Consider the following 24,408-nt stretch of genomic DNA (forward strand, 5'->3'; position numbering starts at 1 on the left):
TTCTTTGTTAAGTTTGCTGTCGAAGTGACTACTTTTTCGCATTTGCTGTCTAAGCGAGCTGTGCTTTAGGTCATGTTTACTGGCGAAGTGAGCGAGTTTTTAGGGTCAGTGTAGGGCAGTTTTCGATTGCAACGTACTATGTCGACATCGTTACTCGGAGAAAGTCCCTTGCTCAGCTAAGGTTGCAAAGAAAGTGAAATTAATTTCTCCGCCTCGGTGGCTGCGATTATGTCGTTCTACTGCTTAACCACGCAGCGGTGGTCTCATTTCGATAGGGACGAAATGAAAACGCCCTTGTGCTATTCGATGTAGCGCACGTTAAAGCCGCGGGTGGTTGAAATTAGTGCGGAGTTATCCACTACTGCGCCCGTCATTGCCCAGAGGCAAGGTTGCGATTTAAACTTCGCGCCAAACGTTTAGGATACAGGGCGGTTGTTATACAAATTTAGCACAATATGAAATACATAATTATCAAAGTTTGTGTACTTTGGTGATCACAAAATATTCACTACAAAGCTACAAAGTTGAAGTTAAATTTTTTTTTAATCCAAATGCTTCCGTGAATCCTAGCCAACCCAAGGTTGGCCAACCTTGCAGTCTCGGCAACCATGGGCAAGATGGGCAACCTTCGTTTCGTTTGATAGCATTTTGCTTCTTACTGCTTTTTACGTAAGGACGGTTGCCTTTAACGTAGGCTTGTCGCATATTTTTTGGCGCTCGCCTTTTGCTCGGAAATAGTCCGTGTGTTAAACAGCACAGTGCCTTTCACGATGGGAAGATCTCGCAGCAGGAGCAGGAGTCGGTCCCCAAAGCTTGTGAGGCATAAAAACAAGCGCCCACGGAAGCGCTCCCACTCTAGGGGACGGAGCCGCGACAGCGTCAGCAGGGCAGGGGCTAAATTCAACGACCGCAGACCAAGGTAGACCCTTTTTTCATGCCTCTTACTTCATTTCGTGGTCTCCACCTAATGCTGGAGTTTCTAGTTGGTCATTCTTGAGGATTTGTACTCAGATGTGTGCCTCGTTGAGCATCACTCCTGTAACTCTCCATTTGAGGGTCCCTAAGCATGTTCGCTGTCGTAACATTTTTGTGCTTGCTGTAACGATTGTTCGCGGTCGAAATGTGAGTTTTCTCTTGTTTGACACGTGCAACTGCTAATAGCTACGTAAGCGCCCAGAGGTTGCGTATGCCATACGGACGTATGAAGCCAGCACGGTTTTCTGTGAGTAAGAGCTCGACAGTTCATTTTTTTACAGACGCGTTGTAGTGGCGCAACTGTTCTGACTGCGTGTATTCCGTCTGTTCATGCGGCGAAGGAAGCGGTCGTCGTCGGCGTCGAGCAGCAGCAGCGACGACATCGACGGCCTTTTGGACTCCGCCAGGCGGAAAGTGAAGAGGTCGTCGGAAGGCGACAGAGGATCCGATTTCGAGCGCCAGAGGTGAGTGTTATGTCTCCCGACGAGCACGTTCACGTCTTGATTCACACCACAGTCGTGCAGATAGTCTTACTGAAGGTCAAATTTGACAGGACCAAGCTGCTTCTTCAGGAATCTCGAATTCACTTTCCCGCTGTGAAATGGCAAGTGATCGCGATGTTAGGCCTTGCGCCGTGACCTCGGTCACTGCCTTGGCAGGTTTTGGTGCGGAGCCTTACTATGCGCGTCCTGATTGGAGTCAAGCACAGTACAGTATTCTGTAGTGGTGTATTTGAGTTAAGTACAGTACAGTATTCTGTAGTGGTGTATTCGAATTAAGTACAGTACAGTATTCTCTAAGTACAGTACAGTATTCTGTAGTGGTGTATTCGAATTAAGTACAGTACAGTATTCTGTAGTGGTGTATTTGAGTTAAGTACAGTACAGTATTCTGTAGTGGTGTATTTGAGTTAAGTACAGTACAGTATTCTGTAGTGGTGTATTTGAGGTAAGTACAGTACAGTATTCTGTAGTGGTGTATTCGAGTTAGGTACAGTACAGTTTTCTGTAGTGGGGTATTGAAGTGAAGTGCGGCACGAATTGTGTGCTATGTAAGCACATTTGGCACTATCAGGCATGATTGGCACAGGGTCTATCATTTGTATGCGTATAGTGATATTTCCTTAGGGTTGTCTGTCCGAGGCCTGAGAAAATGCACAAAGTTTAAAGTCGTTGCCTCAGAACCAGAGCACATAAAGAAGCAGGTGGGGGGGGGGGGGGGGGGGGCAAATCTGTTGAGAAATGAAAAGAAATGCATTTAAAACATTGATGCACGGATTAGCTGCCAGAGCTTCAAGGTGTGTGCAGAGAAACATTGTCAAGGGTCAACAGCTTATGGTAAAGGTTTTCACTGTACTGCTTATGCCTGGGCTACACGCGCATTTCAAATGTCATCAAACCAAATGTCATTTGGCGTAATTGCTATTCTTGTGCTGCTGCACAAGGTTTTTCAGTGGCAGTTAGTTGAAGACATTTGAGACATTTAAATATCTTCAAAGTATGAGTTTGTGTTTACCATCTTGTGAAGCTTCTTTATGCCTTCATGTGGAAAACGAAAATTTATGAGGAAATGTGTGCTCCACATCAACAAATTTGAACACATTATGAGCACCAGTTTTTTATTTATTTGTGGCCAATGCAGCTGGACAACTTGGTGGCTCCGGTGGTCATCTTCTAGCTTGTTGGCTGCAGCTTTTGCCTCTTTTTAGTTTCCGAGCCCATCTGCTTAATAGCACCAATCCTTGAAAGGAAACAGAAAGCTTTCGTTGGTGGTGCTCTTATGATTGTCATTTATTATCATAGAACAGCATGCACATAACAAATAACAAGGCATCCACATGGGATAGGAAACCAATGTTGTGAGACAGTGGAAAAAAGAATACATACATAGCTGAACATTTAAATAACTTTAGAAATAACTTTAGTCTCTCGCAAGAAAAAGATGCCAAATTATTTTTCTAACAACTGTTGTTATCAACACTTGTTAATATTCTTTTCAAAGATAACCTATATGTTTCAAAGGATCAGTAGAAGTTGCTCAGGTGTAACTTGGCGGCAGTAATGTTGAAATATGGGGATAGAATGTAGAAGCTTTCAACTGCCTTTTGAAATTGTAGAGCTCCATTGGACCTCTGTTGAGACTGAATGCCATTTGGAGCCTCGAATGCCATTTCAGCAGTAATTTTAGGCTTTGACCTAAGTATTTTCAGCATTTTGCTGTTCGCAAGTGCGAAAGGCATGTATCCAACTCTGTGTGCACGAGTGCAACTTGGCCAGTAGAGGTACAAATGTACAGACCAAATGCTTGAGCACTGTAAATGTTGAAGCGGCCAGCAAATAAAGAAGGTGGGGCTGTTGGTACTGAGCCTCTCTTCCCTTCAAAGGCGTGCTGCGAATTCCTTCAAGTGATTGCTCTCCGTAAAAATTAATTTTAGTGCTCTTTATGAGGGTGTTGATGTTTGTCCAGCTGCAAGAGACACATTTATGGCTGAAAAACTTGAATTTAAAAATCATCTCGCCACTCGATCTAAAATTGTTACATTTTTCCCAAAAAGGACTAGTTGTCATCGTTTTGGAATAAATGGCTGTGTAGCGTAACTTCCGATATCCGTGCCCAGAAGTCGTTGTCAACACATGCAGTTTACTTGTGAAATCGGGTGGTGATGGCGGCGCTTTTAGTTTGTTTTTTGGTATGGTTTGGTTTGGTTTGGTTTAGTTTGTAGGGTTTAACGTCCCAAAGCGACTAAGGCTACGAGGGACGCCGTAGTGGAGGGCTCCGGAAATTTCGACCACCTGGGGTTCTTTAACGTGCACTGACATCGCACAGTACACGGGCCTCTAGAATTTCTCCTCCAAAGAAATTCAACCGCCGCGGCCGGGATCGAACCCGCGTCCTTCGGGACAGCAGCCGAGCACCATAGCCACTGAGCCACCGCGGCGGCTTGTTTTTTGATGTTGTCTAGTTTATAAAAGCGCTCCGTTTTAAGTGAAATTGGTCTCTCAGTCATTAGGCCTTGGTATCCTACCTATATAGGTCAATTTTAATCTGTCCTCATGGGCCCAAAGTACCCCTTGTTAAGCAGGACCAGACAGTGCTTGCATGATCGCAGTCAGGTACTAAATACGAGCTTTCAATGATGTAGTAGAAAGAAAGAGAAATAGCTGAGCACTGAAAGCAGATGCAATACATTAGATCCAAAAAGACACACAAGTCAACTTAGCTAACCATTTCAGTTAACCTCCTTTTTCAGGTTTGTAGCTGTGGCATTGATTGTGCGTTCTTGCACGAATCAACAATGCATGCCGTTCTGAGTCTATTGCAGAATTGCGCTACAAATGGAAGTGTATTCAGTGTGGCACACTAGTGCAGTTGGATAAGGAGTTTGGCCTACTAAACTACTGAAGCATCATCCAGTACTTCTGTACAAGCTTTGGAATAGAAATTCTTAACTAGTTCTTGAAATCGCTTACCAAGTTACATCAGAGTGGCAGACTCTTACCGTTTGGTCACAAACGATGGTTAAGGTGGATTTGTTGCTTGAAGGCCGTTTTTTTTTTTTGCAATAATTAAGCATCCAACTATTGTGCTGCTTTGTCTTGTTGGAATTAGTGGACCACTGAGTGCTTTATGTGCCCAAAGCATTTCCTTGTGCACCTTTTGATAATTGCATTAAACGTGAAGTGTAAATGGTCATTGTGCATACATCAAGCTGCGAATGATGAACCCAAAGCAGTATCTGCAGCAGAATTTGAAACTGGCCTAGCCTCGGACATGCCAGAGCTGTTGTGGAAGTGTTCCTAAAGTACTGGGGTAGAATTGGTAATCAGTACTTACACTGTTGAGCCCAGGAGACATGCAAATGGACCTCTAGCAGGCTTATAGTATTGACATCTGGTGTAGTGCTATCAAGTTTTCTTCACGTACCATTTGGTATCACGAGGATATCTATTGGCAAGCATTTTATGCCTACATCCACACATGCGTAGTCTGGAAGTATTTTTTTTTTTTAAGTTGAAGACAGTGCAGTGAGCTGTGGAAGGGAAAACAAGGGGTGATTTTAAGAGACCGGATGAGAGCCGAGTGAGTTAGGGCACGAATTGAGGTTAGTGATAATCCTGGGACCAAGAAAAGTTGGAAGCCTAACACTGTTGGGGCGAGTTCTCGCTTACAGAGTGGATTCCATAAGGAGGCAAATGATCTAGGAGACTGCATAGAGTCAGGTGGGCAGATTAGATTAGGAAGTTTGCAGGGGCCGCAGCTGGTGCTGAACAGGAGTAATTGGGACCCCAGTGGGAAAGGCCTTTGTCCTGCAGTAGGCGCGTCTGAGCTGCTGCTGATGATTATGATGACAATTCTTTTTGTGCATGCATACGTAGGCGGCAGCGTGATGCAGACCATTCCAAGAGGTCGGAAGAAGAGATGCACCGCCGCATCGAAGAGGCGGTGGCCGCCCGGGTGGCTGAAGAAATGGAGCGGCGGCGCGAGGCAATGGAAACGGAGGTGCGGCGCCGCGTCGAGGAGGCCCGACACAACATGGAGAAGCAGCTGTTGCAAGAGATGGAACAGCGCCGAGCTGAGATGGTCGCCGACCAGCAGTTGCGGGAGGTAGGCCACCGGCCCCCCCTTCCCGCTGTTTCGCACGTGTGCTGCACCTCTGTGACTCTGCTGCTTCTGTTGTCGTCTTCACCTTCAGCGACCTATAGATGGTGGCTGATCAACTGTAGCGTTGCTCCGCAGCAAACTGTGACATAAAGTGGTGCTTTGCGGCATGTTGCTGCTGGCACTCCGGTTGCTGCTGCTGCGGCCTGTCATTCCTGCGGCATTTTGAACACGAGAGAGGCTGTTATCATTAACGTGGCTTTACAGTAAGACATGGCCAGCTGCTCAAGTGACAGGCCTAATGCTTTTGATGTTTCACTTATTGGCTGAGCAGGCTCATTTCTCTGTTTAGCTGGGAAAGATGGGGTGTTTGAGTTTGATTAAGCATGCTGCTTATTTGTAGAGAGGCCGGTGTAGCCACTTCGGCACATAGATTACAGCATATAAGTTTCATATCAATTTCTTATAGTAACATGCTAACTTAGTTTGTGTTTGGCCCACACTTGTACAGTCGCCGACCAATTTTTCGGACCCGGCGGGAGCCGGAAAATGGTCCGAATAATCGAACAGTCCGAAAAATGCATGAACTTAAAAAAATAAACTTTTCTGCGAATAACTGGCTTTCAAAATCGTTGAAATCGTCATTCCCCATGTTCCGTCTACTAGCGATCATATTAGACTCCGAGTCATACCCGTGCTTTCTTCATGTCCACACCCTATCACATCATGATAGCAGGTAGTGCGACGCGGCCGCGGTCATACCGCGAATGAATGCATTCGTCGCCCGAAGCAAGAACAGTCAGTTGGCATGGGGCAATGATGTTCGCGAAGACCGAGAGGTAACCCACGGGAAGACGCGAGCGGAAGCGAGCACCTCCGAATGCAGTCCCCCCATCCCCTCCGTCTACCGCGTTTGCTGCCCCGCACCGCCGAGTGCGTCGTCCAAGCCATGGTGGACGCTGCAGCTGTCCCGCTGTACCGTTTTCAATGCGATTGCGTGCCCTTTGAAGGCCATCTCGCTGGCAATGGAGAGCATCTCATTATCTCGAATGGCAGCGATGGAGAACAAATAGCCAAGCCTATCCAAGCCAGTCCGATTGCGCCTGCCGAACCGATTCCGTTTAAATCCAAGATGGCGCCTTTCACGGTGGCGGCACACTGGTTGGTAAGGACAGCGATGCCCGCTCGCGTTATATTAGGCCGAAATAACAAACTTTCGGTTGAAAAACGATCGCCACAATATTGTTGGCTTCTATTTTAGTCCGAAAATTCAAACTTTAGACTCTGCAAAGTCCGAAATATTGATCGTGAAAATGTACACGCTTCTATGAGGTACGCAACGGTTCCTCAGCGAACTCCGAAATATCGTGCTAGTCCGAATTATTGGAGTCCGAAATATCGGTCGGCTAATGTACTAGCTTGTTTGAGCAGATTCTTTGCAGAATGTCATTTGTCATGACACAAGACATGAAGACTCGAGCAGGGAGATTAATTGTTGCAGATTTCGCATCAACTCAAGTGAGCTTGGTTGGTCAGACATCTTCGTCAATTTGGGTCAGAATGTTGCTGTCCTCTTGGATAGGAGTTACAGGGTGCATGTCCTTCATGCCACTGTCTGGCTTCTTTAGGCTTAGCTTGTGGCTGACTGTGCCTTCAGGTTCATGGCTGTAAAAGAGAAGCTTGTAGAAAAGAGTTGGCGAGGCTTTCATTTTAGGCTGACTTCCACTGATTTTCTGTGTATCATTCACTTTGAAGAAACTGCTTTATCAATATTGCCTTTTTGGCTCACCAAACTGCTGTATTCATTAGATTAATTCACAGGAATGTGCCAACATTGTTTATGTGTACTTTTGTGTTGCTATTATATTGCCATTGTGATTTGATTTTATATTATGAACACCTAATTTATATCTTTTTTATGTGGCAAATTAATGTGCTAAAACTGGTATGGTATCTCTATTTGAAATCACTGCATACAATTTCGCACATTTTTTTTCAGCCAGAAATCATGCAGACAAGTTTGACGCAGGCAGTTTTACACTAACTGTGCTAAGGACTTATGCTAGCATTCCGAAAGTTTGCCAGTAAGAAAAAAAAAGGAGCTGATCTTGTAGTGAGGGATTTTTTTCGACAACAGATCAATGCAAAAAATTTATCGTCCTTATGGTCTTTAATTTTGCATGCCTAGGTCATTGATTTGCGCTGCAGTAATGCTTGCCGGGATAGTATATTCATAATTAAAGCACTGTTCTGTGGATAGTCAGGAGAAAGGGGTTTTGACGTGTTGGGTTTTGCGGCGTTGATGACTTCAAATGTAAGACATAAGAGCTAGTTGTGGATGCGGTGATCGCAAACACTGCATTGAAGTTTTCATTTGATATGGATGTGCTTTGTTTTGATACTGAAGAATCTTCTTCCAGTGTAGACATATGCAGATTTCGTTGGAGTCAAGGAAAAACATTGTAGGCGACGTGTTTGCAGTTTTATTATTGCTGTGGGGAAGTGGGGCAGTGTCGAGGCTAAGCTGTAACAAAAGAGGTTTGCATGAAATGTGGGCTAATGCAATTTAGTATGTTGTATTGTTTTCAGTCATGTTATGCTTAGCTTGCATTTCATATAATTTATCTCTGCAGTGGGTGTGATGGAAACTCTAGGGAATGTGACAAATCTATTGGCTTTGAAGGTTTCTACGGGAGTGCATGTGAAATTGTCTTGTGAAGTTCTCCACTGGGAGGAGACCAGTCCTGTGAGTTGCAGTCCTAGTACTGGACAGACATTATCATGCACTGTGTTGAGACTGTAAGAGCGTTAAAAATGAAACAATTTTGGGAATCAAACTGTTCGATGGCAGGTAGTGCCGTGCTAGCTTAAGGGGGGACCCTGGTCTTGAAAAAAAATTTTTATTAATCTAGATATAGTAATGAAATTTTCAGGCAACATGTATTTTTGTGTGCTGATTTTAGATATATCATTTAATTTTGTGTAAAACAATTCCTTGAGCACTTATGCAATTTTTACGCAAGTCTTTTGGAGAGAGCATATAAGAAAATTTGCTGCAGGAAACTCGCTGAAATGCATGCCATTGGGCTCTCTTGACACCAAGGAATGCAATAAGGGTAAAATTATCATCCTGGCTATCATAGAACTTGAGTTACAGGGTACTGAAGCTGCCACTTCACAAACAGGAATACACACTTTTCTTCTCATTTCTGAAGCGACAACTTCAAAACTCTATAACTCAAGTTCTATGATAGCCAGGATGATAATTTTACCCTTATTGCATTCCTTGGTGTCAAGAGAACCCAATGGCATGCATTTCAGCGAGTTTCCTGCAGCAAATTATCTGCAAAACTTTTTCCAAAATACTTCATACAAATTGCACAAGTGCTCAAGGAATTGTTTTACATGAAATTAAATGACATATCCAGAATCAGCACACAAAACTACATGTGGCCTGGAAATTTCATAACTGTGACTTCATAACTGTGGGTAGATTGGGCACACCTTTAGAGCGCTAAAGAAAAGAGTAAAGCGAGGGGAGTGCTCGGACTGTGTGCACATTGCCAGCGTTCCGCGGGAGGTCTTCACAGGCAGCGACGGAACACTCCTGTTTAACCCGAGACTTGTTTCCCCCCCTGCACGCCAACTGTGCCTCTTCCAAGCTCTCTCTCTCTAGGCACTGCGGTCTCGCCGGAAACCAAGCGTGAGTGTCTGGAATCAATTTGTCGTGCAGGGAAGCTGGCTGTCAACCACAGGCAAGAGAATGAATGCGTCTCTTTCACTTGGGCAAGTTTGCTGCAGTGGGCTCGAAAGGAAAGATTTTGGTGGGGCAAAAAAAGGGACGGTGGGGTCTTAGAAAGGTCTCCTTTTCCTCCGCAGTTAAAGAGTAACAGGAAGTAAGAGAGAAAAAAAAAGAAATGCTGCAGAAAAGCTGTGGTTGTTTGTTTGCCTCATTGCCGGTGGGGCATCCTAGCGTACAGTGTGAGAGGGCACCCGGCGATGATGTGTTGCGGGGAGAGCTCAATGCAGAGGCGCAAATACCTGGGCTGCTTTCCCTCAGGTATACCTTGGGTGAGTCTCTGGGTTATGCTCTTATAGATTTAAAAGATCTCTGTTCTGTGCTGTATAATGTAATGGTGCATGAGGGTCTTATCGCCAGCTGCATTTCCTCCTGTTTCGTTTCCGTGCATTGGAGGTCATTATTGCTTTAGTGGTTAACTTAAAAATGAAGTCTTTGTAGCAGTGTCCGCCTGTGTGGCAATCATGTGTTCCTCGTGCCTACGCCCTGTTTTCATCGCAGTGATGAGAAAAAGGTGCCTTAGAACAAATGTGTAATGTTTAGAATTGAGAGACTGAGAAGTCTTTGTCACGCGACATTTAGGGAAAACTTATTCCAGAGTGTAAACAGGCGCCGAGCTTTCTGTGAAGTTTATTGTAGTCAAAAGGAGGCAAATTTCGGTGGCACTTGTAGTTCGAATAATCTGATTTCGAGAGTTCTGATTGTCACTGCGAGAGCATAGTTGTGTGAATAACATCGAGAAAGAAGTTACTCGTGTAACTCGCATGCTTGCCGCACAAGGTTTCCTTTGATGCTGCTGCCCTTAACGTCGTAATGTAGGTTGCGTAAATTTACTTTTTGTTACATTATTTAAGTTCTGGATGTTCAAGCGTGCACTTTGCTTTGACGTGGGGTTGCCATTTCCTGTCTCAATGGCATATTGTCAGTCCCATTCTTGTTGTGAACAGTGCTTTTCTTGTGGTTTCCGTAGGAGGAGGAAAGAAAACGACTCCAAGAGCTTGAGCAAACGCTGGCCGAAAAAAGCAAGCAGTTGGAAGAAGCACAGCGAATCTTGGTAAGTGGCCATTGTTATCAGCCGGGTTCATTACCCTCACAGTTATCAGTGCAATGAACACTTATTGTTGCATCATCACATGAGACCTTCCTAATGGCTCATTTTTCTTGGTCTCTTGCATGGTTGAGCACAATTATGTTACTTTGTTCTAGGGTCTGTTGTAGGTACTTGTTCTAAGCGCGTAGCAGATATTTTGCTAATACTACCATATTTGCTCGCGTAATAAACGCACTTTTTAAAAAAATCTGGCGCAGAGTTAGGGGTGCGCTTGCCGTAAAAACCCGCGTATAATACGAACCCGAATATAATACGAGGTGAAGTTTTAGAGCCGCGAAATCGGAAAAAAAAAGTTTTACCCGCGTATAATGCGAGTAACGCAAGCTCATAGAAGACATTTATTCAAATCGCATCCCGCACTTCACTTCGATCACTTTCTTCTTCAGCAGCGCTTTCTTCGGACATTTCTTTGGCTGACAAATCATCGCAAATGTACTCATCTTCCGTGCCATCGAGGACGTTCGAGATGCCACACTTCTTAAGCTAGCTCGCTTCAGCCGCCCGGTTGGCGTCATTGCAGGCTCACCTGAGCGCATGCACTCTGCATAGCACCGCTTGACTGCGTCCTTGAATGGTTTGTTTACACAAACATCAAGGGGCCGCGAAAGCTTCGTTGCGTTCCGCTGCACGCGAAAAGGGCTTCTTTCTGTTGTCGCCATCCACGAATGCTTCTTCGATGACACCAAACTGCCTCCCGGCCGCACTGTTGCCGATGTTCTCCGCAGCTAAAATCACTCTTCGCTCGAAAGCAGCCGAGTACTGTTTTCGAGACCCTGACATCGTGGTCCCCAAAACAATATCCACTTCAAGAAGTGTGCTTTACATGCGAGCACGTGCGTTGTCAACAGGCACATTGCGACCCCCCGTCGCACCGAACGGATCAACAAAGGAACGACGTCGTGATGTCGTTTGTCGAGAGTAACGAAGCCAAGCCGTAGCCACGCTCCAATAGCAAAGCGTAGCCACGCCGCAATAACGAAACCAAAACTTCGAGCAATTTCGAAAATTTTTGTTCGGATCCGCAAATAGTTCCGAGGCTGAAATTTAGGACGCTAATTATGGCAAGAAAACCTTGTATTATACGCGGGTTTTTACGGTATTACCATAAAAACCCATGTATAATACAAGGTTTTTTTCGAATCTAAGCACCCCCTCTCACTTTGGGCATCGCGATCGTGGAAAAAAGGGGGTGCTTAGAATCGAGTAAATACGGTAGGCACACTTTAGCCAGTCGATAACCGGTGCGCCTTACTCTTTCCACCTATCAAGAAAACCGCGCGAGCCGCTGCCCCGCTGCTCACGGCAGCCTCAACGGCCATTTTATCTTGTTTGTTGAAGACTAGCCCTCTGCCGGCAAAAATGTGCTGCATTTGTGTTCCGCAAAAAAAAAAAAAGAAAGATGACGATGAAGTTCAGACGTTAAAAAATATCACGCTTGATTTTCGATTATACGACACCCGGATTATACGATGGTTTCGCGCGGTCCCCTGAACGTCGTATAATCGAGGTTCCACTGTATATTGAACTCTGTTAGATAGAATTATATTTTATAGCGAACAATTTCTGAGCACCGTAAAGCTACAATATGAATGTAGAGGAAAATGTATGGCTATGTTGTACAAAAATTAGCCGTCACATCCGATAGATCGGACTTCAGTCAACACCTGGTGACTAGAAGCTGGCTTTCCTTGAGAACATCTCCGGCGGTTAGCTTCCCCTCAGGTCCCTTTGAACTTTGGACAGCTGCGATCAGCTCAAGAAGCTGGCTTTCCCTCAGCACATCTCTGGAGGTTAGCTTTCCCGCATGTACAGTCAGGGACAAAAGTCTCCGGACCACGTGTTCCACAAACGAAGCTTATAGCTCTACTATCAGACAGCGGCTGGAGACCGCACTTGTGGAGATGAAAGAACAAAAAATTAACTCTTACCTCCACAAGTGTGGTCTCCAGCCGCCGACTAATAGCAGAGCTATGGGTTTCTTTAGAAGAACTCGTGGTCCGGAGACTTTTGTCCCCGACTGTACTTGCGGGTGCTATGGTGCCACACAGCACGTGTTGGTTGACCATTGGTGACGGGGATTTTCCTTGACGCAGGCCACCAGAATGTGTATTTTTAGCACGTGTCTGTGTTGTCACGCATTTCACATGTCATCATCATCATCATCATCATTTATTATTCCTTAAGGGCCCTGGTTTGGGCATTACATAAGGGGGGGGGGGGGGGACAAGAAAGTATGGCCATGGTCATATTATACAGACAAAAAAAAAACACAACAAGGCATGGTGATGTACGTGCATTTCTATGATCCGTGCATTTTGAAATATAGGGAAAACAAACGGACGAAAATTACACAGGCAGTCATGGTCCACATACTTTTAACAAACAACAAAACAGTATATTCACACACAAAAAGGAAAAGCAATCGGGTACTGAACAAAAAAAAAAATGCAGTGTATTAGAGAAAAGTAAAGCAAAAGAAAAATGAAATCCTATTGCTGCTCATCAGTTTATTTAGAAAAATGAGCGGATGTTAACTGCCTGAATTTTGAGTAGTCACGCTCATGGACAATAGTTTCGGGAAGTGAATTCCATTCATCAATAGCCAAGGGTAAGAATGATTTATTGAATGCATTTGTGGAACCAGTAATACGCTGCACGCTCAGGGAATTGAAGAGCCGACGGGACGTTCGTACAGGTGGTTCTAGAAGGTAGGTTCGCAGGTCAGGGCGGTTGTAATAGAGATTATGTGCGTTGTGCTGCCATCGGCAATTTCACATAGTTTTCATTGTCTCTGTGAGTGTGGGATGGCAGCCGCAAAACGGTAGAACCTTGTTGGTTAGTTGTAGGAAACGTCGGATTGAACTGCTCTTGCAGAACCTGTGGACTGGAAGGGACCTAAAAATCTACCTCTTAGGCGCCGTGCCTATGCTGAGTGGGGATCATGGAATGGTGTCAAAAACGAAACTGTACTGAACTGCTTCCGACATTCTGGTCTCTTCTTTCCGAGAGAAGACTGTGTAAATTCTTTGTTGGGTCAGCTTGACGAAGCCGTAGCGGGTCTTCATGATTTATGAAACCAGTCGTCCGAATATCCTGGTTCCATTTGTGATGGGGCACCCATAGGCTACATTGTCCCCACGGACGACGACATTGAAACTGCGGGAGAGCTTGCGGACAAAGACATCGTTGCCAATGTCACGGAAAATCAGGTCATCTCTGGTGCAAATTGTGACGACGACTTGAAAGAACCTGTGCCCATGTGCTTCGCCGTGCTCCATGTGCTTAGCATGGCTTGTTGCTCTTGCTTGTTGATAGAAGGCTGCGATTTTTGCAGTTCAAAGTCCATCAGCAGCATGAGATTCTTTCCGTGACAATTGACGCGAGCACAGGATGGCTACTGGAAGGCTACAATCGACGATACTGCTGATGAGGGGCATGTGAGGCGCAAATCAGTGCCGACCACCTGGGTACAAATTGTTCACTCCGCTATATTTTCGGTGGTGCTGTTGGCACAAGCGAGATAAAGAATAGAGTCGATCCCGGATATATCGAATTCGAAGGGGATCAAAAAACAGTTCGATGCATTGATAATTCAATATACAGAAATCGGCGTGAGATGCTGCACGCGATCATGACAAGTAACAGATTGCTGATCTGAGCATTCAACAAAAGGAGTCCATAGACACAATGTGAAGGTGCACTTTAGTTTACAGAAAAACAAAAAATCACTAATCTTTGCTTGCTTCTTGCTCTGGGCAATAAAGTTGAAAACGCTAGTTTCTATATTTTCGAGACTATCCAGGTGCGAGAGGCCGATGCCCTCATTTCGCCACAACAACGTCGATTCAGGCTGAACGGTGATGCCAGCTCAGCGGTTGTGCAAGGGTGTGTTTCATCCCAACCACAGTGATCTTCATCTTCGCTAGAATCGCCTTCGTTGTGGGTACTAGCGATTCCCGCCGCAATTTCCTCGTCAGCTATAGGACGACTTGTCAGCATTGACAAAATCGTAAACTGTCGATTTGGGCAGGATGGCACCTAGTAAATGGGACATGTCACGGAATGCCTCGTGTAAACATCCTTATTTTTCTGAGGGTTCTGGACTATGGCCACTGCAAGAGCTGCCTTGCGGAAACAGTTGACCACTGTGTCCTGTTTCACATCGTTCCAGGCACATGCAGTGATCATCTGAATGGCCCCCAGCAATACAACCTTCAGATCGATTTCCATTCGAAGGTTAGTTAGGAGCCGCTGAAAAAGTCTCTTTCCTGTAGACAACCTTTAATGCCTTAATAATGCTCTGGTCCAGTGGTTGTAACCTCGCTGTTGTGTTAGACGGGAGAAATTTCAGTTCTGTATGCTTCAGCTCGTAAGTGGTATGATGGGCCGTGCAGTTGTCGACGAGAAGGCAAACTCGGCGCCCTGACTTGCCCAGCTCAGCGTCCCGTGCCTGAAGCCATTCAGCAAAAAGTTAATGCATCATCCACGTTTTCCTGTTAAAGCCGCAGCATACTGGAAGCTGCTTGCAGTTCTCGAAACACCTTCGTGACATGGTTTTCTGAATCATGAATGGCTTTAGCTTGCAGGATCCATCCATATTTGCTGCAAGCAAAACCGTCACGTGCACTTTGCTCATCTTCCGACCGTGACATGTGCTCCCTTGGAGGTTGAGCATCTTGCTTGGCAACATTTGCTGGAGTAGGCCGGTCTTACCACATTAAAGATTTCTGCAGGAGAAAACTGCGTGGAAGTCATGTGCTCCATATGCGATGATTCTGTCGTCATAGTCTTTGTCCAGGTCATCCTCATCACTATAATCTTTTAGAGCGCAGCTCTTTGGCGGCCGTTCCTGCGTTTCGCGTCGTCGCCGTTGTCCGTTGTAACCATCTCTGCAGCCGGGGCAGCGCGCTGCTGTAGCTGCGCTCGCTCCTGGCTCTTATTTCTCCCGCACGCCCAAGCTGAAACGCATAGCCGCTGCCGCTCGCCAATCCATGTACCCCCCCCCCTCGTTCTCTTTCCTCCTTGGCGGCGACCGCACACAGTGTTCTCCAGTTGCTGAAGCGCCGGATTGGCATCAGCGGATTACGGTGCGTGCATCACAAGCCAAAACGCAGAGCTACGTTCACTTGACTCACTAGCAGCGTCAGCAGCATCACTCAGTCGGTGCTATGTCTTCACTGTGCAATGTAGAACCAGGCATTGGTGCAGCAAGTCAAGCATATATCCATCCATTTCTCCGACCAAAAATCTTCCTTCATGACTATCAAGAAACGTTAGTGGAGTGTTTCTTGAAGAAGGAATATGTGTGAAGAATAAGTTGTGTTTAATTGTAGATACATATCTTGCTCGAATTCTTTGCCTCAGTCTATCGAAAAGCGGAAACAGCTGATGAGCTGCGCTCAAATTTCGCATTAGGGAGTAACGTGATCGTCGGCAATTTTTTCATGCACTGTGGGGACGATGTCTTCTGCGGTGAGCTCAGCTGATGTTAAATGTTCGCCGTCGCACTCAGCGTAGTCTTGAAAATTTGCCGATGGGTCTAGTACGGAGAACTTATTGGTGGTCTTGTTCCAAAAGCCGCTGCTGTCATCTAGCATATCATCACTTTCAAGCGAGGCACCACATTCCTGTCCTCACAGTCTTCTGCATTCGCCAATTTGACAGGCCCTGCTTTCTGCCAGCAGTTTTGGATAGTCGACGCCTTCACATTCCACCATGCTCCAGTGATCATTTCTGCGGCTTGGCATACATTAACAGCAGTCAGAAGCTGGAGTCAGATGTTGTTAAGCAGTCGCTTGCTGATGTTGTTGAGCAGTCTTTTAATAATTCCTTTATCCAGGGCTACGAGCAGTGCTGTGTTGTGGGGGGGTAAGAACTCCGGGCAGACGTTTGTGAGGCTCATGTTGACAGTGTGTGCGGAGCAATTGTCCATGATCAGGAGTATCTTGCCATCCCTCCTCATTAGGTTGTCGACCTTGATGAGCCAATCGGAAGGCACAACTCTGCCGTTATCCAAGCGTGCTTGTTCGCCCTTGTTGTTGGCAAGAACATGGCGTTCTTTGGGCAATGAGGACTGGCGTACTTCCGTATGACTAGGGCCGTCAGTTTTTTTTGCCCAGTGCATTACAAGAAAACGAAGTGGATACCCAGACATGGGATTTCTTCCCGCCCTTGTTATTTTTTGCCTTTGAAATTCATTATTTGTCGGGCAGAAGCTGGTAAAAGTAGGCCATTTCGTCTGAGCTAAGTGTATTTTCTTCTGAGTAAGGTTCCGCTCTCTCTCGAAAGCATTCGTTGTGCCAAGGAGACTGCGCCCTCGTTGTTTGCAGCTGCTTCATCACCAGAAATCACTTGCCAGGCAATTCCAGGTCTTTGTCAAAAACGAAAAAGCCAGCCGGCACTCGCTTCAAATCCGGTGATATTGAAGGCAGCGATGAATAAACGTGCTTTCTTCTGGAGCACCGGGCCAGACACTTGAATGTTCTAAAGCCTAGCCTCCTTGAACCATGCAAGGACAACTTCTTCCACATTTTCATGATGGCCAAGTTGCAGTCGCCTTCTTGCAGGATTGAGCTGGGACTGCCGGTGAAGCTTATTTATCTTTCCTTAGTCCTTCAAAATGAGCACGACTGTTGACGGTGCAATGCCGCACTCCTAGCAAACATTGACTTGCTTTTTGCCGGCATACATTGCTCGGAAGAATTTTCACTTTCTCCTTTAGTGAAAACTGATGCCACGTGCGTTCCGTGCGGATGCCAGCAGAACTCATAGTGAAGCACTTCAACGTAACACCATGCAGAACTGACTTATTCGAGAAGCTCTGACAAAAATGAGGCACTGAGCGAGGTCTTGTCTGCACCACCACCCATGAAAACTACTGAATGAAAAATGGCTTAAGTCTAGTGTTTGGCATGTTTGACGTCCTGAAGTCAGTCCCGCACCAAACGTTACACGGATGACGATGATAGCTACGATTGAAGATGCATGGCGGTGAGAGCATTTTTATGTACTCTGAGTTTCGGTGCTGTTAATTTTGATGAAGTTTCTAATAAAATGGTGCATTTCTACGGCGGAGCAATCAAAATTACGCATATTATTCTCGAATGTTCAGTATCTTGAAATTTGTAGTAGAATATTTTCGTATTGAAGATATAGCCATTCTGGCAGGAATTTTCGCAAATTTGTAAATCTGAAAAAGTCATTATTGTGAGGTTCATTGTATCAAGGTCTCACTGTGCATGCCCTTGTTGGTTGACACCTCGTTTAGCACCTCACACAAGGCTTGCTATTCCTTCCTGTCGTCTTCAGAATGGCTGTCATAACCAACTGTACCGGCAGCATGAATTCATAAAGGCATGTGACATTCAGCTGAACTCAAATTTCGCAGCTTGGCCACTTTTCTTTGGAGGCAAAATGCGGAAACGTTTGTGTGCTCTGTGATGTCAACAGATGTTAAAGAACCCTAGGGGGTAGAGAATAATCTCGAGCCCTCCACTATGGCATTCCTCGTAGCCCTGAATCACTTTGGGACGTTAAATCCCACACATGATGATCAGCATAAAAATTTAATTTCTTCTAAGTAGTGATTATAGTTTGTGCACTGTACTACTGATGTGACTGTGGAAAAGGCTTTTCTTTTTGCTGTCAGCAGCTGCCAGACACACATCGTTAGCAGCCATGTGGCCTTTTTGTTTTCTGTTATTAGCCCACAAACCTGCTATATTAGCCTTGATATCCCCTTCAGCTGCCAATTAAATCGTCTGAAACAAAAAAAGTAATTAAATGCATATATTGTGACCAGAAGACCCGTTGGAAGCAAAGTGTTAAAAAAAGCTAGGGTGACATTTAAGGTCCGCCTTAAAGGTGTACTGAAGAGGAATCTGAACTCGTATATTTACCGCTGGTTGTCCTGTGCGGCCGATTTCCGTGATTTAAATCTGATTAACGTCAGGCTCCCGCCTTTTTTTTTTTTTAATTCCCCGCAAATGATGAGGAGTCGACCAACCTTTCACCCAGTCCCTTGGCGGCTTGCCGCTCTGCCATCGGTGGAGTGATACATAGTGATTGACGAAAGCAAGGAGTCCACGCGTATTTTCATTTCCATGGGCCTAATTTGCAGCTATGTAGTCTGTGACTGGACCTATTTATTCGCGGAAACCTAAAAGAAACAAAACAAAAGCGAAAGCAAAGTCGCCACGCAACTGCCTGAACACTCCATGCGTTGGTCGACTCCTCCCACTGTATGCGGGGAATTAAAAAAAAAACAAAAAGGCGGGAGCCGGATGTTAATTCGATTTAATTAGGGAAATCGGCCGCACAGGGCAATAAATTGGAAGTTTCTGAGAATGCTGGGACCGTGTAGATCGAGTTCCCGAGGGAAAAAGATGAGTTCAGATTCCTCTTCGGTGCACCTTTAAGGCCGTGATGCGTTAGCAGCCTCTGGTTCTCCCTAATTACACACATATTGATTAGCATACAGTTGGGTGATTCCACGAGAGGTCAAACTGCCTAAATATTTCAAATTTTTAATTTTCTCGGTTATTTTATATATTATGCACACATTATTCAGTAGGCCAACAGTGAATTTCGCTTTGTGAAAATGTTAATAGAGTTGAGACCACTTACGACATAACCGTTTGTATTTGTAGGCCACCGGTCTACCTTTCATGGAACTCAATGTAAAGTCATACTGCTTGTAATTCGGTCACGCGAATGGAAATACTGGTTATAGTGCGATTTTGAAATCCCCTCACTGACAATGCGGAACAGCAAGTGCGCTTCCCTGCGCGGCACAGCACATCACGGCACATGTTTGGGCGCAACACTAGTGCAAGCTCCGCGCGCGCCACTCGTTTCCTGCCTCAGCCTCCACGCGTTGGTTCTGTCCTGCACAAGATTACATAACAGCTGCTCTTTTTCCCTCCGTCAATCTTGTGCTTTCCTCCTTTCTGTGCGTCTGGGCCACACCACATTTTCTCGCCATGACCCCTCTAATGCTTTCCTTCACTTGCACTTTGCTTCTTTCATAAAAGAGACGCACGTTTCAGATGAGGCTTTCTCAAATATTTTTTCTCGAAAACAAAGCACCTCTTCTTCAGATATGCAGAACAGATAAGTATCTAGGTGCTAAAGGAGCGTACCTACTTTCATTGTTATTTGACCTAGGGAAGTGCAAGAAATATTGCCCTAAGTCTGGCGTTTTTGAATATAGTAATGTTATCCCCAATCATTCATAAAACTTTTTATGCAAATATCTAGAAGGAGCCGAAAATGAATACGGATGAACATGTCACATTGTTTCTGACGATGTTCATCTTCATCAGCCTGACTGTGCTTGCTGCAGAGCAAAGGCCTCTCCCTTGTCTCTTTAATTAACCCTGTCCTTTGCCAGCTTCGGCCAAAGTATCTCACAAACTTCTTAATCTCATCCACCCACCTAACTTTCTGCCACCCCCCTGCTACGCTTGTCTTCTCTTGGAATCCACTACGTTACCCTTAAGGGCCAGCAGTTATCTTGCCTTTGCACTATGGTTTATGGGGTTTTAACGTCCCAAAGCGCCTCAGGCTATGAGGGACGCCGTAGTAAAGGACTTCGGAGATTTTGACCACCTGGGGTTCTTTAACGTGCACTGGCATCGCACCGTACATGGGCCTCTAGAATTTCGCCTCCATCGAAATTGGACCATCGCGGCTGGGATCGAACCCGCGTCTTTCGAGTCAGCAGCCAAGCGCCATAACCATTGAGCCATCACGGCGTGGCCGTCTTTGCATTACATGCCCTGCCCAAGCCCATTTGTTCCACTTGATTTCCACTAGGATGTCATTAACTTGCGTTTGTTCCCTCACCCACTCAGCCCGCTTCCGGTCTCTTTAACGTTACACCTATCGTTTTTCTCCAATACGAGGTCAAACCTGTAGCTTCTTGAGCATCGGGCAGGAGCGCCTAAATGAAGGGGTAGAGGCAGCAAACACGTTCACCGCTGCTCTAAATTTTCCCCATATCCCGAGACTGAGACTCTTTCCATCAAGATAGAGCATAGTCAATTGCTCTTTATGGCAAACAACTATCTGTAACATAAAAAAGATTTGGTGGTGCTGCTATTGCCATATGCAGGTAACAACTGTGAGCAGCATGCAACATGGAGCAGAGAGGGTTGAAGGGGCAGTCATTAGGTCTTCCATTTCGCAGCAACAAAGACATGTGGTCTTGTATAATTTGGAAAGGATCTGCAGCGCTAGAATGACCTCTTGAAATGTCATGTAACGGGACCTTAAATACTAAGAAGCTTAAGTGAGGAGTCGGTGGGTGGCATTATCAGCGACTTCTAAGCGATCATTTGCAGGTGGTATTGCTTCAGGTTAGGCATTCGATTCCCTTCTGCTCTCTAGGATACCTTTCTCTTGTGTTTAGGGCACTATGACATTGTTTGCTGCAGCACCACTAACCCCCAACTACTCCTACTTCATCATCATCATCATCAGCCTGACTACACCCACTGCAGGGCAAAGGCCTCTCCCATGTCTCTCCACTTAACCATGCCCTTCGCCAGTTGCCGCCACTGTATCCCCGCAAACTTCTTAATCTCATCCGCCCACCTAACTTTCTGCCGCCCCCTGCTACATTTGCCTTCTCTTGGAAACCCCTCCATTCCCCTTAAGGACCACCGGTTATCGTGCCTTCGCATCACATGCCCTGCCCAAGCCCATTTCTTCCTCTTGATTTCAACTAAGATGTCATTAACCCGCGTTTGTTCCCTCACCCACTCCGCCCTCTTCCGATCTCTTAACGTTACACCTATCATTTTTCTTTCCACAGCTCGCTGCGTTGTCCTTAACTTAAGCTGAACCCTCTTTGTTAGCCTCCACGTTTCTGCCCCATAGGTGAGGAAGTGCTCAACTCCTACTTCTGGGGGGTCTAAATTGGTAAATTGGTTTTTGAGGAAAGGAAATTGCGCAGTATCTGTCTCGGGTATGTCGGTCCACACCTGAACTGTGCTGTATGGGAAGGGAGGAAGGTGGGAGTGAAAGAAGCCAACTCAGAAATGTGTAAAACAGTTAAATGGCAAGGCAGCAAATGGCTTCAGGAAAAGAGTAAAAGAAAGGTGGTAACTTTTTGCAGTACTGAGCCTCAGTCTATGAAATTCAGCCTCAGTGTTTTTGGTTGGGCCATTATATTTTTTTTTGATGAGCCTAGGGATGAGTGCATTTACTCCACCATTGTTGAAAGTACCCGATCAGCCTGCTACTCGCAGTAAGTCCTATTGCGTACAGCAGTTGAATATCATCAAAACAGCAGAACACAGCTGTCTCGGGAATTTGGTCATCTCTTTTTTCTGTGCCCACCAGAGGCAAGCCAAGATCATCGTGAGCGAGACATTGGCCTTAAGGCCGAGAAATACTGAGTAGCCAAGTAGCCTGGGAAACTTGCACTCATTGTTCAGTTGGTTTTGTTCGCTTTTTACAGTACCGTGGGGTGCCTTGTTTTAATGCGCTGCCACTAAGTCCTCCACTCACTGATTTTGCCACTGTTTGTCTGGCAGTGCGGGTTGGCGACATGGGTTGGTCGGGAAGGGCAACTTGGGTCTCACAAGCCCTACGGGGGGGCAACGGCTGCCATTGCAGGGCAGGGGCGCGTCGTTTTAACTGCTACGCCACTCTGCTCGGAGTGGTATGAGGATTACCAGCAATCTATTACCAGCAGTGACTACGCATGTATGGGCATTAACCTGTTAACACTATCGCAGGGTATGACGTGGAGCTTAAGTCCAGTTTCACCGATCTTGGTCTGAAACCTGCTTGACCTTGAAAACTGAGCCTCGAACTGAAACCTAAGTGAAAACCGGAATGCTAGCGCACCTGATTTGCATTTGGCCTAACCATTCTAAATCATCCTTCATTTTTTTTTGCGCATGCATGCAGGCAGAAGAGCGGTTGGCTATGGTTGAAGAGCGCCGGCTGATCGATGAGGCCCGAAGGCAGCTGGAGCAGGAGCAAGAAAAGAGGATGCGCCTGGACCAGCAGGTGATCCTGAACAAGGGGCGCGTGCGCCCAAAGCTGTCCTTCTCGCTCAAGCCCACCGTCTGAGGAGGAGTGGACGTAGCGCAGCCTTCCCACTCTCCAGTGTGTGCGTGCGCGTGCTACAGCTTGCCTGGTTCTGTGTGGTGGCCCTCCCCTGTAATGAACTTTCCTCATTCTACAACACATTGAGGCCTGTGTCTGAACATCCTGCTCTGAACTGAATGAGTTTCGTCTGCCTTCTGCATCTTGCCTTGTTGCGTAGTGGACGCTGTGTCGTGTGCGCATTCATCCGCTAAGCTCGGATAGCCAAATAGTGCGCAGTAACGACGGTTGATGCTGTGCTGTATGGAATCTGTATCGTGACATACTGCCTGGTGCAGTTTCGCCCTTGACAGCAGTGTCATGACAGCATGACATTGACTGCGTTCCACATGCCATCAGCCTGTGTAGAGCGAACAGTTTCCTTCATGGGCTTTATTGACTTGATATGTGCAGTGCCTCTGGCAGGCTCTGGCCCAGTGCTCCCGGTTATGTCGAACTAGCAGCATTATCTTGTTGCACCTATCCGACTGAGGCTTCTTCAAACGGCTGGTCGCAGCGTCTCTCGGTCTGTCTTACCCTGAAGTAGACCAGTAATCATGGTACTGCTCATTCTTTCTAGAAACTAGCTCCAGTTATATACAAAATTTGAGCAGGCAGCTGATAATGCATCACTTGTGCTGTGGTTACTGCCAGGAAGTATTTGTGGTAAACCTTTTTCTGTGTTTGCCTCAGTTATTTTTTTTGTGCACGTCAGTTTTTATTTTATGGGTTTACTTGTGCCAACAATACTTTCCTGCGATTTCCATCTTGCCACGGGCAGTGCCAAGTGAATGAACATGGAACAGGCTGTTGCTTATCGTGAAGCATAGCTCCAGTCAGCAGTATACATTATTGTCTTGCCATGTGATGCTTGCTCTATAGTTGTTTTAAGCAGCAGTGCTCAGGAATCTGAGAGCAAATTATTGTCTCTCTGTGGCAGCAGGCATTTCTTTGCCAATATGGAAATTGCTAGCATACAAATTGCTTTTTCTTTTGCACAGTTGGAACCTTGAAGCCTACATGTAGCAAGTGAAGCTTCTAAGAAGCAATGTGTACTATGTGTGGTCTGTTTTTGTAAATATTGCCTGCCTGTACATAGAATGTTTGAATGAACTTTTTAAAGTTTTCCTTCACTGGGGGGTGGGTGGGTTACCTTGCTTTGTCAGAGTGCACATATCTAGCAAGACTCGCTGTATTGAGATCCACATGCAATCTGCTTGTGTTTCCATTTCCTGTCAGCGCACCCAAGGGCTAAGTGCAGTCAGTTATGGCCATTTATCCTTGTTGGGCCACGGCTGTGAAGTGAAACTTGGTGTATATGTGCATGAGGGAAATGGCTCTGCGTTAGAGAAGATAGATTCTGGTGTGCACACCCACTTAAAGATTGTCTTGTGCTGTTGCGTCTCATCAGTCGCCTTTTCACGCACGACTCTGAGCTCCCAGTGAAAACTAACGTGCTGTGCTCCATCACTGCAGCCCAGTGCTCTTGGTAAGTATGTACTGTTGTGAATCTGTCCAGGACACTGTGAATGAACCAGCGTTTGCTCTTGGTCTGCGCTCGACTTCGTCAAGTGCAGTGGGAGGCCTAAACGCACAGTAGGCAAAGTGTATCTCACTGTGCCTTCTGCCTGCTTGGCTGGCTGTCTTAGTCACAACTTAACGAGGCATGTTTAGTAGAACAGTGGTGGCTTTAGATGTATTCATGGTGTCCTGGATAGCTTGACAAATTATTTAGCGAGATCTTTCACATTCTGTTTCATCAGCTTATGTTTTCCATTTTTGCATGCTGTCAACTACAGCAGTAATAAAATGCCTTTGCACCTCA

The 24,408-nt window shown here is 45.9% G+C and overlaps 1 protein-coding gene across 1 annotated transcript; it reads left to right on the top strand.

The window, feature by feature from the left end:
• The first annotated feature begins 609 nt into the window (after window positions 1-609).
• On the top strand, window positions 610-24,408 carry LOC149343718 (uncharacterized). The gene is made up of 5 exons (XM_089546035.1): window positions 610-919; window positions 1,317-1,439; window positions 5,352-5,580; window positions 10,344-10,427; window positions 22,404-24,408. The coding sequence occupies exons 1-5, from the start codon at window positions 771-773 to the stop codon at window positions 22,566-22,568; spliced, it is 750 nt and encodes a 249-aa protein (XP_089402161.1). The 5' UTR covers window positions 610-770; the 3' UTR covers window positions 22,569-24,408.

Source organism: Amblyomma mixtum, chromosome 5, assembly GCF_055824585.1.
Source record: "Amblyomma mixtum isolate Tamu chromosome 5, ASM5582458v1, whole genome shotgun sequence".
In the NCBI taxonomy this organism is placed as follows: domain Eukaryota; kingdom Metazoa; phylum Arthropoda; class Arachnida; order Ixodida; family Ixodidae; genus Amblyomma; species Amblyomma mixtum.